At 40.8% G+C, this 13208-nt stretch overlaps 1 protein-coding gene across 1 annotated transcript; it reads left to right on the top strand.

The window, feature by feature from the left end:
• The first annotated feature begins 879 nt into the window (after positions 1–879).
• Positions 880–12558, top strand: si:dkey-98f17.5 (uncharacterized protein LOC569123 homolog). The gene is made up of 13 exons (XM_041041420.1): positions 880–1022; positions 2259–2370; positions 3297–3390; positions 4059–4113; positions 8210–8350; positions 8455–8615; positions 8720–8818; positions 9441–9586; positions 9754–9925; positions 10077–10189; positions 10565–10652; positions 11023–11082; positions 11234–12558. Exons 1-12 carry the CDS (start codon positions 911–913, stop codon positions 11074–11076), a joined length of 1347 nt encoding a protein of 448 aa, XP_040897354.1. The 5' UTR covers positions 880–910; the 3' UTR covers positions 11077–11082; positions 11234–12558.
• The last annotated feature ends 650 nt before the right edge of the window (positions 12559–13208 follow it).

Here is a 13208-nt window from a genome sequence, read left to right as displayed (position 1 = left end):
TGTGAGACTGAAGACAAAGTTTTTTATTACCCATTGTATGATAATTTAAGGCCTGTACTTTTTACTAAAATATGTTCAATCTCTACATGTCGTCTTCTAGTTGAAAGACCTCATGGGTTGGGCACTTTTATGTTTGTGACATCATGACATACACTCGTCATAATTAACGACATAATTTTGTTTTTTTGGTGGACTTTTCTTTTAAATGGCCAATATAAGATAAAATAAGATGAGATAAGATAAAATAAAACTTTACTGATCCCACAACGGGGAAATTCACTTGTTTGGCAGCTCACAAGCAAAACAGGAAATATGGATAAAGTGCAGAAAAACAAGAAGTGTGCATGCAACTCAAGTACAAGAAACACTGTAAAAAAAAAAAGCATATTTACAATATATATATATATGTGTGTGTGTGTGTGTGTGTGTGTGTGTGTGTGTGTATTGCACAGTCCCGCTTGGACAGATGATGGTTAGAGTAGCATACAGTGATGCATGTAATCATGGACAAAGTGTCAATGAGCAAATAAGAATTCAGGTTTTCTGTGAACATATAATAACATAATAACAGTGGTGGAAAAAACTCAGTACATTCAACACATTCACTCAAGAACTGTGCTTAAGTACATTTCTAAGGCAGGTGTACTCCACCTACTTGAGCAATTAAGAATCTGAATACTTTTTCCACAGCTGTATCAGGGTAGTAGAAGCCTAATGTAATTAAAATCAGGTTTGGTGTATTTTCAATATAGGGTCATGATCCAAACCAATCAGTCCCCGGTGTCCTATCAAACTTTGACCGCAGGGGGGCGCTTCATCCGCACAGGAAAAGTCTCGGTGCAACCCTGAAACTCTTCCCCCTGGTGGTTTTAAGGAAACAGCTGAGAGGTATCTGGTGGCCGGGATCACAATGTCGTCCAGAAAACCCCGGTCTGTGGCAAACCCCCTGGAGTCTGCTATCACCACACCCAGTGAACGGATCCTGAAAGAATGTCACAGTTTGTATGTCGACAGCGAAAACGGTAAATAATCAATAACCGGGATCAATACGAGTCAACGTTAGGACCACAAACCAGAAACACACACATACACGCGCCTAGTTGTGGTGTTATGCAACTCAGTGGTTAGTGGGACTCAGGCTGAAGTTTGTGTTGAACCTAACAGTGAAATGTTGCTGGGCGAATGTGTACAGTCGGAGGCGGTGAGCAGCAGCAGCTGTCAGTGTCAAACACATGACATTGAACTGGGCTGTGGCTCCTCTGCAGCGCAATGGATCTAAACCTGAATCACATAAAATTTTAGTTATTGTCCTCAACAATAATTTTGTTTTACTGTGCATGGACGGATTATAAGTCCCATTGCTTCACTTGATGTGTGTGTGTGTGTGTGTGCGGACTTTGCTCTTACAGCACTGTAAAGAGGTGCCTTACCATGTGTCATGTCATAGTTATTACAGTGCAACTGTTTAATTGTAGCTGGTTCACTTCAGTAACAACAGATTGTTCTGGATTCTTAGAAAATAATGCGAGATTATTAAACAGACAAAATAACAGTAGAGGGTAAATTTGAACTTTGTCCCCTTAGCTCCAGTTTTTTTTTTTGCACTTAATTTTATAGGTTTATTATCACCTTTGCCAAGGAGGTTATGTGTTCACCCATGTTTGATTGTTTGATTACTCAGAAAGTACTGAACTGATTTGCACCAAACCTGGTGGAAGGATGGGGCCTGGGTCTGGGAAGAGCCCATTCAATTTTGGGGCAGATCATTCTCTATGAATATTTTTTTTTTTGTGAAAAAAAAAAAAGAAATGGCAAAGTGACATTTTTAAATGTCTCGTTTTGTTTGACCACCAGTCTAAACTCAAACAATATTCAGTTCACAATGATACGTGATAAAGAAAAACAGCAAATTCTCTCATTTGTGAGGCTGGAACTGAAGAATGTTTCGCATTCTTTCATGTTTTTTTAAAAGAATGATTGAAATGGTTAACCTTGTTTATCATATATATTCAGTTCTATGCCCCTCTGCAGACAAAGCAGGGCAGGACATATTTGCATGTTCAGAAAACCGGCTCAGCACTGACGAAAACACTGTCTCCATTTTCCCTGCACTTTTTTACCAAATTACTAAGTTCTCTCCAGGGAACTTCCTTGAAAATGATTTGAAATAAACTGCAAAATAAGGTGTTACTTTTACTTATTTATTACATCTAAGGCCAGTTTAAACCTACATGACCTGCTTACTTCATGTACTTCAGGCCTGGTGAAGATTGCCAACAGCCTTGGACTCCGGCTCCTGCCTCCCAGAAAGAAAATCATCGTGATGATAATGGGTAACCACTCTGCAGGGAAGAGCTCCTTCATCAATTGGTAATGCATCCTATTTTTAATGGGATCTCTTTTACCATTCAGCTGTGCCAGGCTGCCTGACCATCACATGCTCTGCTCCATGTGTGGATGAGAGTTTGGTGACAGGAGTATGGTCTTCACACATGACTTTTAAAAAGTGCTTTGTGTGGTTTGAGAGCGGTTCAGCAGTTTTACCACAGGAGATGTTTATTTGCAGCATTTACAAAGGTGACAGAGAAACACGAGTAGGACTAGTTTGTCCTCTTGCATGCCAGTTTAGTGTTTTGACAAAAAAAACCTCTTGCAGAAACAAGCTATGGAAAGAGGGGAGAAGATATTCTGAGAGGAATCATAACATCATAACAGTGAAAATTAGTGCAATTTTCACTGTTATGATTAACATCTATAAAATATGTATACTGTAAAATAAAGCAGCATGTTAGATTCTCGTCTCATACAAATGTTTCAGAAGTTAATCTTAATTGTTCTCACATTTATCATTAATAAAGAGAACTGTTGTATTTGAGGAGATGAGAGTATACAAGGCTGTTCAATCAGGCTGCCTGTAAATTTTAAATAGGTCTTTCTTATTTTACAGTGTGCTGCTTATTGTTTAAGAAAAACACCCCAGATCACAGGTTCACAAACTGACCTTTTACACAGGTACCAGGCTCAGGGTTATTGGAATGAGTGCTGAAATGATTAAACAATTAATTGGTTAGTTGATAGAAAATTAATTTAAAATTGTATAGTCAATTATTTGTTATGGTAATTTATCAAGGAGGAACACTGACTTTGAGCCTCTCAAATGTGAGGATTTGCAACTTTTAACTGCTTCATATCATAATAAACTGAATGTCTTTTGGACAAAGTAATACAATATGAAGACGTCGCTTTGTGTACTGAGGAGTAATGAAGTGTGTTTTTCACTTTCACTGGATTTGAAGGTACGTTGAAGAGCACATACAGAAAACAGGCGTCGCCATTGAAACGCAGGGGTTTACCTTCATCACAAGTGGTCGCAAAAGAGAATCACTGACGGTAAGAACAACATTAAAACAGCCAACATTTCCTGCACTGTTACGTAACGTATGAGATCTGATGAAAAATCTCCATTTCACTGCTTTCAAACAAATCTTCTCAGCGTTTGTAAACCAACAGTGTTTCATATTCAGACAGCACTTCTCTTTCTGAGGTTTGTGGATGAGGGATTTTTGAATTTTTAACCTCAGTAATGGGAAATGAAGCTGCAGCCAGTCATAAAGGTTGACGAAGCGTTCGATGTCAGGGTGAATGGAAGGCACTCCCTCAGTCAGTGGTGATTTCTCATTCTGTATGCTGCTCCAGTGAGGCGCTTTGTTGTATAGACACACACGCACAAAGAGGCATCTTTGCAGCATATAAACAGGCTCAGGAGACACCTGTCTCTCCGACTTCTCTCATCCTTTCACTCTGCCTCTCTGTTCATACCCTGCCGTGGTGAAGGTGATGAAGATGAATAATATATTTGTAGTGCAGGACTGCAGAGTGGAAGGATTATCTCCTATGTACAGGAAGAGCTTAAAGCCAGTGTACTGAGCTGCAGCACAAGACTGAGAGCGAAGTGCTGAGAGGAGGGAGGACTCTTTACTAGAGGGTTGGGCAAAACTGCCGATTAATATTTGTCTCATCAGGTTCTTTCTCACATTATCCTTTCTCCTTTCTCACAGGGGAATGCGACGCTACATCTCTACCCGCACTTTCGACCCCTCCTTGAGTTCAAAGGTAAGACTTGTCGTCTTGTTATAGCATCAGAAACTCATAATGGGTATCTAAAAAGTGCACCACTTGCACTATTTGCAGTGGTTCTTGGCATGCAGTAATATTGCTGCTAAGAGAAAAGCCAGGCCTCTCCACTCTACTTATCCTGTACCCAATTTTTATTTTCCTAAATTAATCATTATAGAGAGAGTGTAGAGTGTAGATCGGGTGCATGTATGCACAGATTTGCACAGCTCCTAATGTGATGCATCACGCAGCAGAAACATTTCTAAAGATCTTTCATTAATAAAAAAAGGTTAGTACATGTTTAATGTATTCCTTGTGAGGAAAATCACTAAATCTGGTGGCTTTGCAGCTTCCTCCCTTTGATATTGAAACTCCTTTTATTACAATGATAAAATCAGCTCTGCAGTCTCAGTGCACAGCACGGTCTACAAACTCAGGTTAATGCGATGTGTGTGTGTGTGTGTGTTTGCGCTAAAGAAACGCGTGTGGTTGTGGTTTCTACTGATATTTTTCTTTTGTTGGCATCGTGACGAAAAACATCAAAGGATGCAAAGAGAGGGTAAAGTGTTAAAATTTGCTGGAACATCAGGGAGATGCAGCATTAGTCCAAGAGCACCACAGGACTAGTGAACAGCAGATGAATGTAATCATGAGCTGCAGACAGAGATTGGTTCCTTTGAGGTTTGAGATAGTGCTCTGCTGTGTGGCCCATGAATATTTGCTTCTGGAAGCAGCTCATGTAAGTGTACGTTACAGACTCAGTTTAAACACTTAAAGGGGCAATATGTAAATATTTTGCTTTAAAAAAAGATCAAAAATTAACTAAGATTTTTAACAGGATGTGAAGAAATAATAGATTTGATGTTATTTCAAAGACGTCCGTGTATTGCGTTGCAGAGATATCTTCTGAAATTAGCATGTTAACCAGCTAGCCCCAGTATGTCTCGTAGTACCATTTTGTATCTCAAGAGGCGATAATGAGTCACTGTATCGTCCAGTCTGCCCTCAATCCAACATAAGAGGATGAAGAATTATTAACTGCGAGTAGGTTATAACCCTTTGTTGCAGCCGTCCTCTGTCTGCAACATTCCTCCTCTCTTTCCTCAAACTGATCAACTGATGCTCATTCTCTGGCTGCTCTCCACACGTTCCTCGACCTCTCGTGGCTCATCTTCTACTCCTGTCTCCACTACATCTTCCCTGTTTTTCTGACTGGGCAAACTGGGTGAGAAACTGTCGTGCGAGTGCATAATAATATTGCAAGATAAACCTGTGTGGAAAACATTATTCCCCAATCTATTGAGGTCCGGCAACATGTCAACAACTGTCCTATGCTGAGGTTAGAGTTATCCAAGTAAATGTTAGATCAACGTTGCAATTGGCCACTAAGTCCAGCCCCAGAACAGACACGCAGCACGCTCTCATGCACACCTTGAATAACAGGTGCACAGAGGAGGCTGCTAAAAACTTAATGGATTTTTTGAGGGTCCACCGGGATTTGTTCTGCCTGATGGCCAGTCCAACTTTAGCACAGGGGAAGCGGAGGGGGGAGGAGGGACTCAAGTGTAAATTTCTTTGTTTCTTACAATTGCAGTGGACACCACGACTTTCTGGTATGCTGCCCCCTATTGTTTGGAGTATGAATTTGACAGTTGGCCAATTCTTCCACAAGTTGAGCATTTTGTTATTTTTAAATAAAGCAATCTCAATTTCAATTTCATCCATAACATCAACAGGAATCCTGCCTGTTCAACACCGTGTGTTGCTCATGTGGAGAAACCATAAGTTATTGATGCATTTCTCGCTATCACAGTTCAGGCTTGTCTTTTGCAATTTGAGGTCGAGTTTAAGTGTTTCACCTTGATGACTCAACACTGAGTCATAGCCTCGATATATCAGGTTTTTGTTGTAAATCAGACCAGACTCCTGTTCGCTTCTCATCGCATTTGTTTCGTAGACATGTGAGTTTAGATTACTTTCACATTGAGAAAAAAAAAAGATGCAATTAGTGGCATATTGTTTTAAGAGAACTGGTCTCAGCTCTCTGTGCGTCAGAAGTGGTCTGGAGCCTCTGGATGTTGTGGTGGTCGTGCAGAAAGTCTGGGTGTGCCTGCTGTCTGAGTGGGAGCATCAGTGTGGGGGGGGGGGGGGGGGGGGGGTGCACATAATGTATGTGTGTGGTTTGACAGCGAGCGTATAGAGAGTGAGGGTTCACTGGGTGCGGGCTGGAGCTCTCACGGTATGGCGTGTGAGTCACACGCCCCATCGACAGCAGTGCAGTGGAGTCAGGAGGAGCTGCTGAGAAATGTCACAGCCATTAGAGACGGCACAGCCCAGACTCCAGCAGCAACAGCTCCAGTCTGCAGGCCTGAGCCTCACAACGCCAACGGTCTGCTGCTGAAATACAAGCAGGCTTTTTTATTTGAACTTCATCGCTGCCTCTGGAAATACACTATATCAGGCATTTGTTTACCTGTCACAGCGACTGAGGATGACTCATCAGAAAAGCACCATATATCCTTACGTCGGAGCAGCTGCTTTTCATACAGTTACAGTTTGATCTGCTTTGGGATATGCTTGGAGATACTTCTTAATGTTGATTTAGACTTGCATACGGGATATTTAACTGTGTCATTTTGTCTTCATCTTATCAACCTGTTGTCAAGAGTTTAGAATATGTGCAAAGATTTCTGGCTGTGTTTTTTACCTGTTTTCATTTTGGTTTGATCTGTTTCATCCAGCAAGTCTTGGTCAATGCAGCATTTATTGCAGCCTTTGCCCTTTTCTTTGTGCACAGGATTTCCAGTGTAGCCTTCTCAGTTACAGTCACTTGAGGAACTTAGCACTCATCGGCGAGTATCGCTCCAGTTTCCTTTTCACCTTTCAGGAGACTCAGAGGACTTTAATAAGTTAGAGTGGATGAATATGTCCGTATCAAGGCTGTGTGATCGATTTGATTCTTAAATGAAGTTGCATAATTGCTAGTTTTTGTCCTTTTAGTAATGAAAAGATGCATACCTGTTCATGCCGAATTATACACTAGCAGCCTTGAAGAGATCTAACATGAAGGTACTTGATGATATCTGCATATATATATGTTTATATATGTTCTGTTGATATAAATGCTTATCCTATGAAAGCCTTAGCCAACTTTCGCGTAACAGGGATGTCTTAGTGTTGCTAGACAGTGGGAATGTACTTTTAAGACGTGTGATAGTCGGCAGATTATTGATATTGTGGCCACGCTGATGTAAGGGAATGCTAATGTGCCACAGCAGCAGTGGTCCTGCTCACTGCAGCACAAGTGTGTGATTTGTGCTGGCTATTAGCACCTGCCTCTTCCTATGAAACAGCCTCAGTGTCATCCCAGGCCTCTGTGTGTGTGTGTGTGTGTAGAGAGAGGATGGGGTGGGGTTTATTTAGTCAGTAGTTGGGGGGTATGTCTCAATAGTGATGCTGTTCTGGTGCACAGAGTCTGGGTTTAAGAAGGGTGGGGTGGATTGGGGAGGGGGTTCAGGTTCATGTGTGGTGGAGTATCGTAACCTCTCAGTGCGTTGCCTCACAGTCGTTCTTCACTGGCTAGCTTTATGTCCCACGCCCCGCGCTAAAGCTGCCAGTTGAAGAGCTGTTGTGTGTAACCATGACAACAGATCTCTCCGCAGAGCGGACGGTGAGAAAACTGAGACGTAACAAATGTTTTCAAGTCTTAAAATCGAAGTTGAATCTGTGAGGGTGTGGCCGCAGCTGCTGGTGGTTATCACAACTAGAATTTACCAAGATTTGTATTCTTGTATGCACGTCCACAGCCAACGTACACATCTTTATCAGGACCATTTTTGCAGTTTTGACTACAAATGCAGAATTTCTGTAAAGCTGAAAGCACAAAAAAGTCGTTTTCTTGGTCTTTAATGTCACCGGGCTCCCTCAGGTCTCCAAGTATCGACTGTACTGCAGTTTCCAGTCCATAATAATAATAAAGTCATTGGAGGTGACAGCTTCCTACAATGGACTCAACTTTTTATTTAGCATCTGTGTTACTATGAATCTTTCTTGAAGGAAGCACCTGTACACACACAGTATCTGTATATTGCAGGTGTCACGGACTACCTGTCTGCTGAGATCTCCACCTCCAAGCAGAAGAAGTTCAGCCTTGTGACATTTGTGGACACTCCAGGTTTGGTGGACGGGGACATGATTTACCCTTTTGATGTCAACAGGGCCATCACCTGGTTGGGTATGTCTTGACAGCTCCAGGTTGTCACTCCAGTGCTGTTGAACAAAGATGTTGCGTTTCTCAAATTGATGGTTGTTTTTTTGTTTTGTTTTTTTCCCATGCAGGAGAACAGTCCGACTTGATATTTGTGTTCTTCGACCCAATGGGCCAGGCTCTTTGCAAACGCACACTCAACATCGTGGAGAATCTGAGTGAGAAATGTGGAGACAAACTGTTGTTCTACCTCAGCAAGGCAGATGAAGCTGGGAAGGAAACTGACAGACAGGCAAGCTGACTTAATATATAAATTTTTACATTATTTGATTGCTTTCACTCCAAGAAAGTCAAGTTACAACCGGTGGAAAGAACCATTTTTTTGCTTTTTGGCAGAGGGTGATGATGCAGATAGTCCAGGAACTGTGTCGCCGTCCAGGTCTCAATAAGTGTGGTTTTGAGATGCCAACAATATACATCCCCAACCCACAGAAGGTAAATAAACTGTTTGTTCTTGTGCTGGTTATTTTGCAACATGTAGTTTATATAAAATTGAAGCTATTCCACTTGAAATCTTCATGCTTTTAGTTTTCACCTCCAGTTTGATCAGGAGTGTTTTCCTCAGATCTTGGGTCTGGATTTAAAGCTCTCTGCCATCCTTGGAGTTGAGCAGCCATTGATTATCTTTGAATGTAAATTTTCCACTCCAGGTTCCTGGTAGCTCTTGATGGCTAGGAACAGGATGATTCATTTTGCAATATGATGACTGAGAGTTCTCCACTCTGGGGTTGGGGGGGAGCAGGGGTCGTAAACCATGGCCTTTGATCAGAAGCCTTTGACAGTGGCAGCCCCGGTCCTGAGTTATTTCTGCGCCATCTTGTGATCTACAACTGCAAAGCTCTACTCCGCATGGTAGATTTGTGCATCCCTCCCGACCTCCAATTTATTTTCGCTGAGCAAGAGCATCTTCGCTTCCTGCTAAGTGTACATGGCTGTCAGTCAAAATACCTTCAGGATTTGTTGTGGAAGTTTCCAGACCTTCCCCTTTTTGAGATGCATGAGATGTTTATCCTTTCATTCCAAAACTGATGTACTTATGAGTCTTTGTCTTGTTTAGCCAAGCAGGTGCGTGAACCAGATCGACGGGGTTTGTCAGACCATCGAGAAGACCATCAACCAGGCTGTACAGAAGACTTTGGATCAGCTGGACAGAGACTGTGACCTTATTTGTTCCACAATCAGCAGCAGGCTAGATCAGGACAGGTCTGACCTGATACTGTGTTTGAGTTATTGCTAAAGCTAATTTTCCTTCATGCAAAACAAAGCAAATAAACCGTATCATGTGTACAGAGGAGATAATACTCACCAGATATTATTATGGTGCAGTAAATACAATATTAAAGCCAGATTTCTTCTGTGTGCACATGCAGGGCTGACGTGACTTACAGCAGAAGTGTCCGTTTTCACTCCTTCTTGTGTGGAGCTCTGGGCGTTTTCCTTCCTGCCCTCTTCATCCTCAGTTTCATTGTGAACACCCTCTCCAAAGAGCAGTTGGAGGAGCTGTTGGGTGAAGGCCCGGCTCGGACTCTCACCATCTTCACAGTAAGTCCAAGTCAGATTTTTACAGCTTTGAAGACGGTGACAGCTGATAGGACAAATTATAGTACAGAAAAATATTATGTTATTCAATATTTCTTACTTACCAGTTGTGTACTTATGTGTCTGACTGTCTCATTCAATGTGTGTCTCACAGGGAGTTGTGATGTATTTATGGGACTGGATACCAGAAGATGGACAAGTAGTGTTTGTGATCATTTTTGGGGCTTTTTGCTACCTCCTGCTTTTCTTAGCAAAGTATTTTGCAGGGTAAGTGTTATAAGTGTACAATACACACATTCACACACGCAGAGATTAACGTCATTTTGGGGATGTAGGAAGTTCTGAGGGACATTGTGCACAAATAATCAGCAATTAATCGATGAGTGTTGCAGCCTACACATGCACATGTGCCCACTGAGTCTACATGGGAACCAGGTTATTTAAAATGAATCCCTTAACATAAATAACCTGAACCCTCAGAAAAATGTCTAAATAAAGCTGATCCTTTTTCGTGTTGTCAAGGAGAGTGTGTGTTTTATTATGAAGGAGACACACACACATTTATTCACAGATACACACATGGAGGAAGTGATTAAACTAGAAACTCTGATTGAACATTGTTGTGATGTTCTTCATTCTCAGCCAAAGGCATAAAACTCTGACGAAGAAGGAGAAGAGGACGATGGAAGAGTTCAGCGATTATGTCCAGGATATTGTCAAAACCAAGAAGGTTTGATTCTTACTGTATTTTATTCATTTGGATAGAACAAACATTAAAGCTGCAGTACTGGATATTTTTAGATTCTCGAGGGCTCACATTACTACATGCGGAAGGTGGCCTTAGTGGTGGCTTTTTTTGATCAAAAAACCCACAACTTCATTAACCGATTACTACTAATATTTTGCCACCACAATTTCCGAAGGTGCTAATACAGCTGTGATATGATTTCATCTCTTTCTGCTGCTCTCAACTGGCCAAAAAACAAACAAACAAGCAAACAAAACCCCAAACAATTAATGTAGCTTAAAATGAACAATTTCATTTGTCAAATTCAAAACATCAGAATTGTGAATCTCACATGGTGAACTTTGCTCCACAGGCTAAACTGTATGAATGGTATCTCCAGCAGTGTGCAGCAGAATATGACCTCTGACCCCAGGTAAGCTGAAGACAGTTCTGCTGTTGGAACATTGTTACAAGGTTATTGTGAAAGGCGGCTCATTGAAGCTTTTGGTGTTTTCAGTGGAATCAGTGGGACTTTCTAAACAGATGATCAATCACCCATTAACCAGGATTTTCTGTTTTCTCAGTTGGCAGGCGTAACCTCCAATGCGGACGACATCACTGCCAACACGATCATCTCAAGAGCTGATTAAAAATTAAAAAGTGCCTTTGTCATTGAGTTCAGGAGAAACTGTGATTGTAGTTCGAGGAAAGCAAATTTCATAATGTGAATAGATTTAAAAAAAATTTTTTGTAGATGCCAGAAAGAAGTGAAGTGTTTACAAATGGACTTATTATTAATTTCTTCATGAGCAACTTGCAGCTGCTTTTACCAGCAAACCTGTTTCTGTGTTGTCCTCTCTAAAGTCTGTTCTCACTGATGTAGTCATGGTCCACAAACGTCAGCACCGTCCTGAGGTCTTTCATGTTGTTTTCATGAGATACCAGCACGTGCTTTCATTCTCACTGTTAGCAATAACTTCAATAACCAATGCTCGGGCATTACAGTTGGACATTTGATCAAATATTTTCATACAGTCGATTAAGACCTAAGGCTGAAAGCTTTCTCCTGCCTCCAAAGAGACTGTCTTACATTTAGATTATTTTGTTGTGTGATTTGTACAGGCATCATTGTCATGTGAGTAATACATGAACCACTGTCAAGACTGGTGATTTAGATACTTCAGCAGTATAGTAAAGCTGGTTAGCAGTGAAGTCTGTTGCTGCACTGATGTGTATCTGTTGTGTTAATGAGCACTGAATCCTTAGTGTTGTCTGTAGATTCACTGAACTTATGACTAAAAAAAACACCATGTAATGCCTTCACTCCAGTGTTTGTAGATATATTTATTAGTCTCTACAGGTGTTTTTGAGGTGCTTTTTTACAAGGGATGCACCGACCCAATACATCAGATCTGTATCAGGTCCGACTGATCCACAGTTTGTCAGTGTCATTCTAATATTCATTTCCATTATTATGTATATTCATTCAGTTATGGTGGGCCACAGGCTTTCAAAGTTTGGAAAAAAGAGCACTTGGATCAGCAGAGACTCTGAGTTGGGGTATCTTCATTGGGAGAGGAAAAGTTGGATGTGTGCATCCCTGGTTTTTACCCCCAAAAATGTAGAAAAACCTCAACAGTTTGTAAACACTGTCGGTTTATATTGTGTGTGCTAGATGCCTCCCAGATTTCCTCTGCATTAGGGATGTTATGTTTTATTTCATTTATAAATTTGCGAAACTTGTGAAACTGTGTGAATTGAATTATGAATTATGCATTAGTTTTTCCAAAAATTATTATTTTTATTATCTAAAACTCAACTGTTGGACTCAACTGACTTGTTCAGATTTTTTTTTTTTTTTTTTTTTTTTAGTTAACGCGACTCAAAGAATGACCTCTGCAAACTATGCTCTGTCACTTCCTTGAAAATGATTAAACATTTTCTACTTACTTTTACGCTGGTGACCGTTTTGAGTTTTCCTAGTTAATAAAGTCAAAAATACACACACAAACAAAACGATGAAGTGACATAGAGACTGAATGATTTTATAAAGCAGTGAGTGGTTATTGTTAGAAGACTTTTATTTCAAAGTTTTAGTTATAAAAAGGCCATTCCAGGCTTCTCTGTATGAAGAACAATGCTTTGTAAAATGCTGTGTCAGGGCTCAAGTATTTTGGGATCGTCGGCACACCAGGATGTAATCAAGCATCCACTTTATATCCCTAAGCACATTACAAGCATTTATGAATGAGAAAATGAGAGAACCAGTGAAATTACAATAATTGGGAAAAATATATTAAAGCAACAAATTCATTTCTGCTTGCAAAAGGACCAGTAAGCCCAGTAAGCCCAGGCCACAAACCTCAGTTCCCTGAGTTAGTAACAAGTAATGTCCCTATGGAGGTGACAGCAATCAAAAATAACCTTAAGCTACTACTGGATTTGTCTAAAGTACTGATATCTGTTTGTTAGAAAATACATGAATCTATTGTGCAAGCACTAGTGTGTAATCAAAGTATGATTAGAATTTCATTTGTGCAGTCTACTAGCAAGGCAACC

The sequence above is a fragment of the Toxotes jaculatrix genome, chromosome 7 (genome assembly GCF_017976425.1).
Source record: "Toxotes jaculatrix isolate fToxJac2 chromosome 7, fToxJac2.pri, whole genome shotgun sequence".
NCBI lineage: Eukaryota > Metazoa > Chordata > Actinopteri > Toxotidae > Toxotes > Toxotes jaculatrix.
The sequence above is the reverse complement of the archived record's forward strand: the minus strand, read 5'-3'. Positions and strand labels throughout refer to the sequence as shown.

What these genes read in the sequence shown, in the direction of transcription:
- si:dkey-98f17.5 (XM_041041420.1), top strand. Translation starts at nt 911, where the DNA reads ATGTCGTCCAGAAAACCCCGGTCTGTGGCAAACCCCCTGGAGTCTGCT. An exon ending in GGAAGGAAACTGACAGACAG is followed by an intron (nt 8,616 to 8,719) that starts GCAAGCTGACTT and finishes GCTTTTTGGCAG; the next exon opens with AGGGTGATGATGCAGATAGT. An exon ending in TTAGCAAAGTATTTTGCAGG is followed by an intron (nt 10,190 to 10,564) that starts GTAAGTGTTATA and finishes CTTCATTCTCAG; the next exon opens with CCAAAGGCATAAAACTCTGA.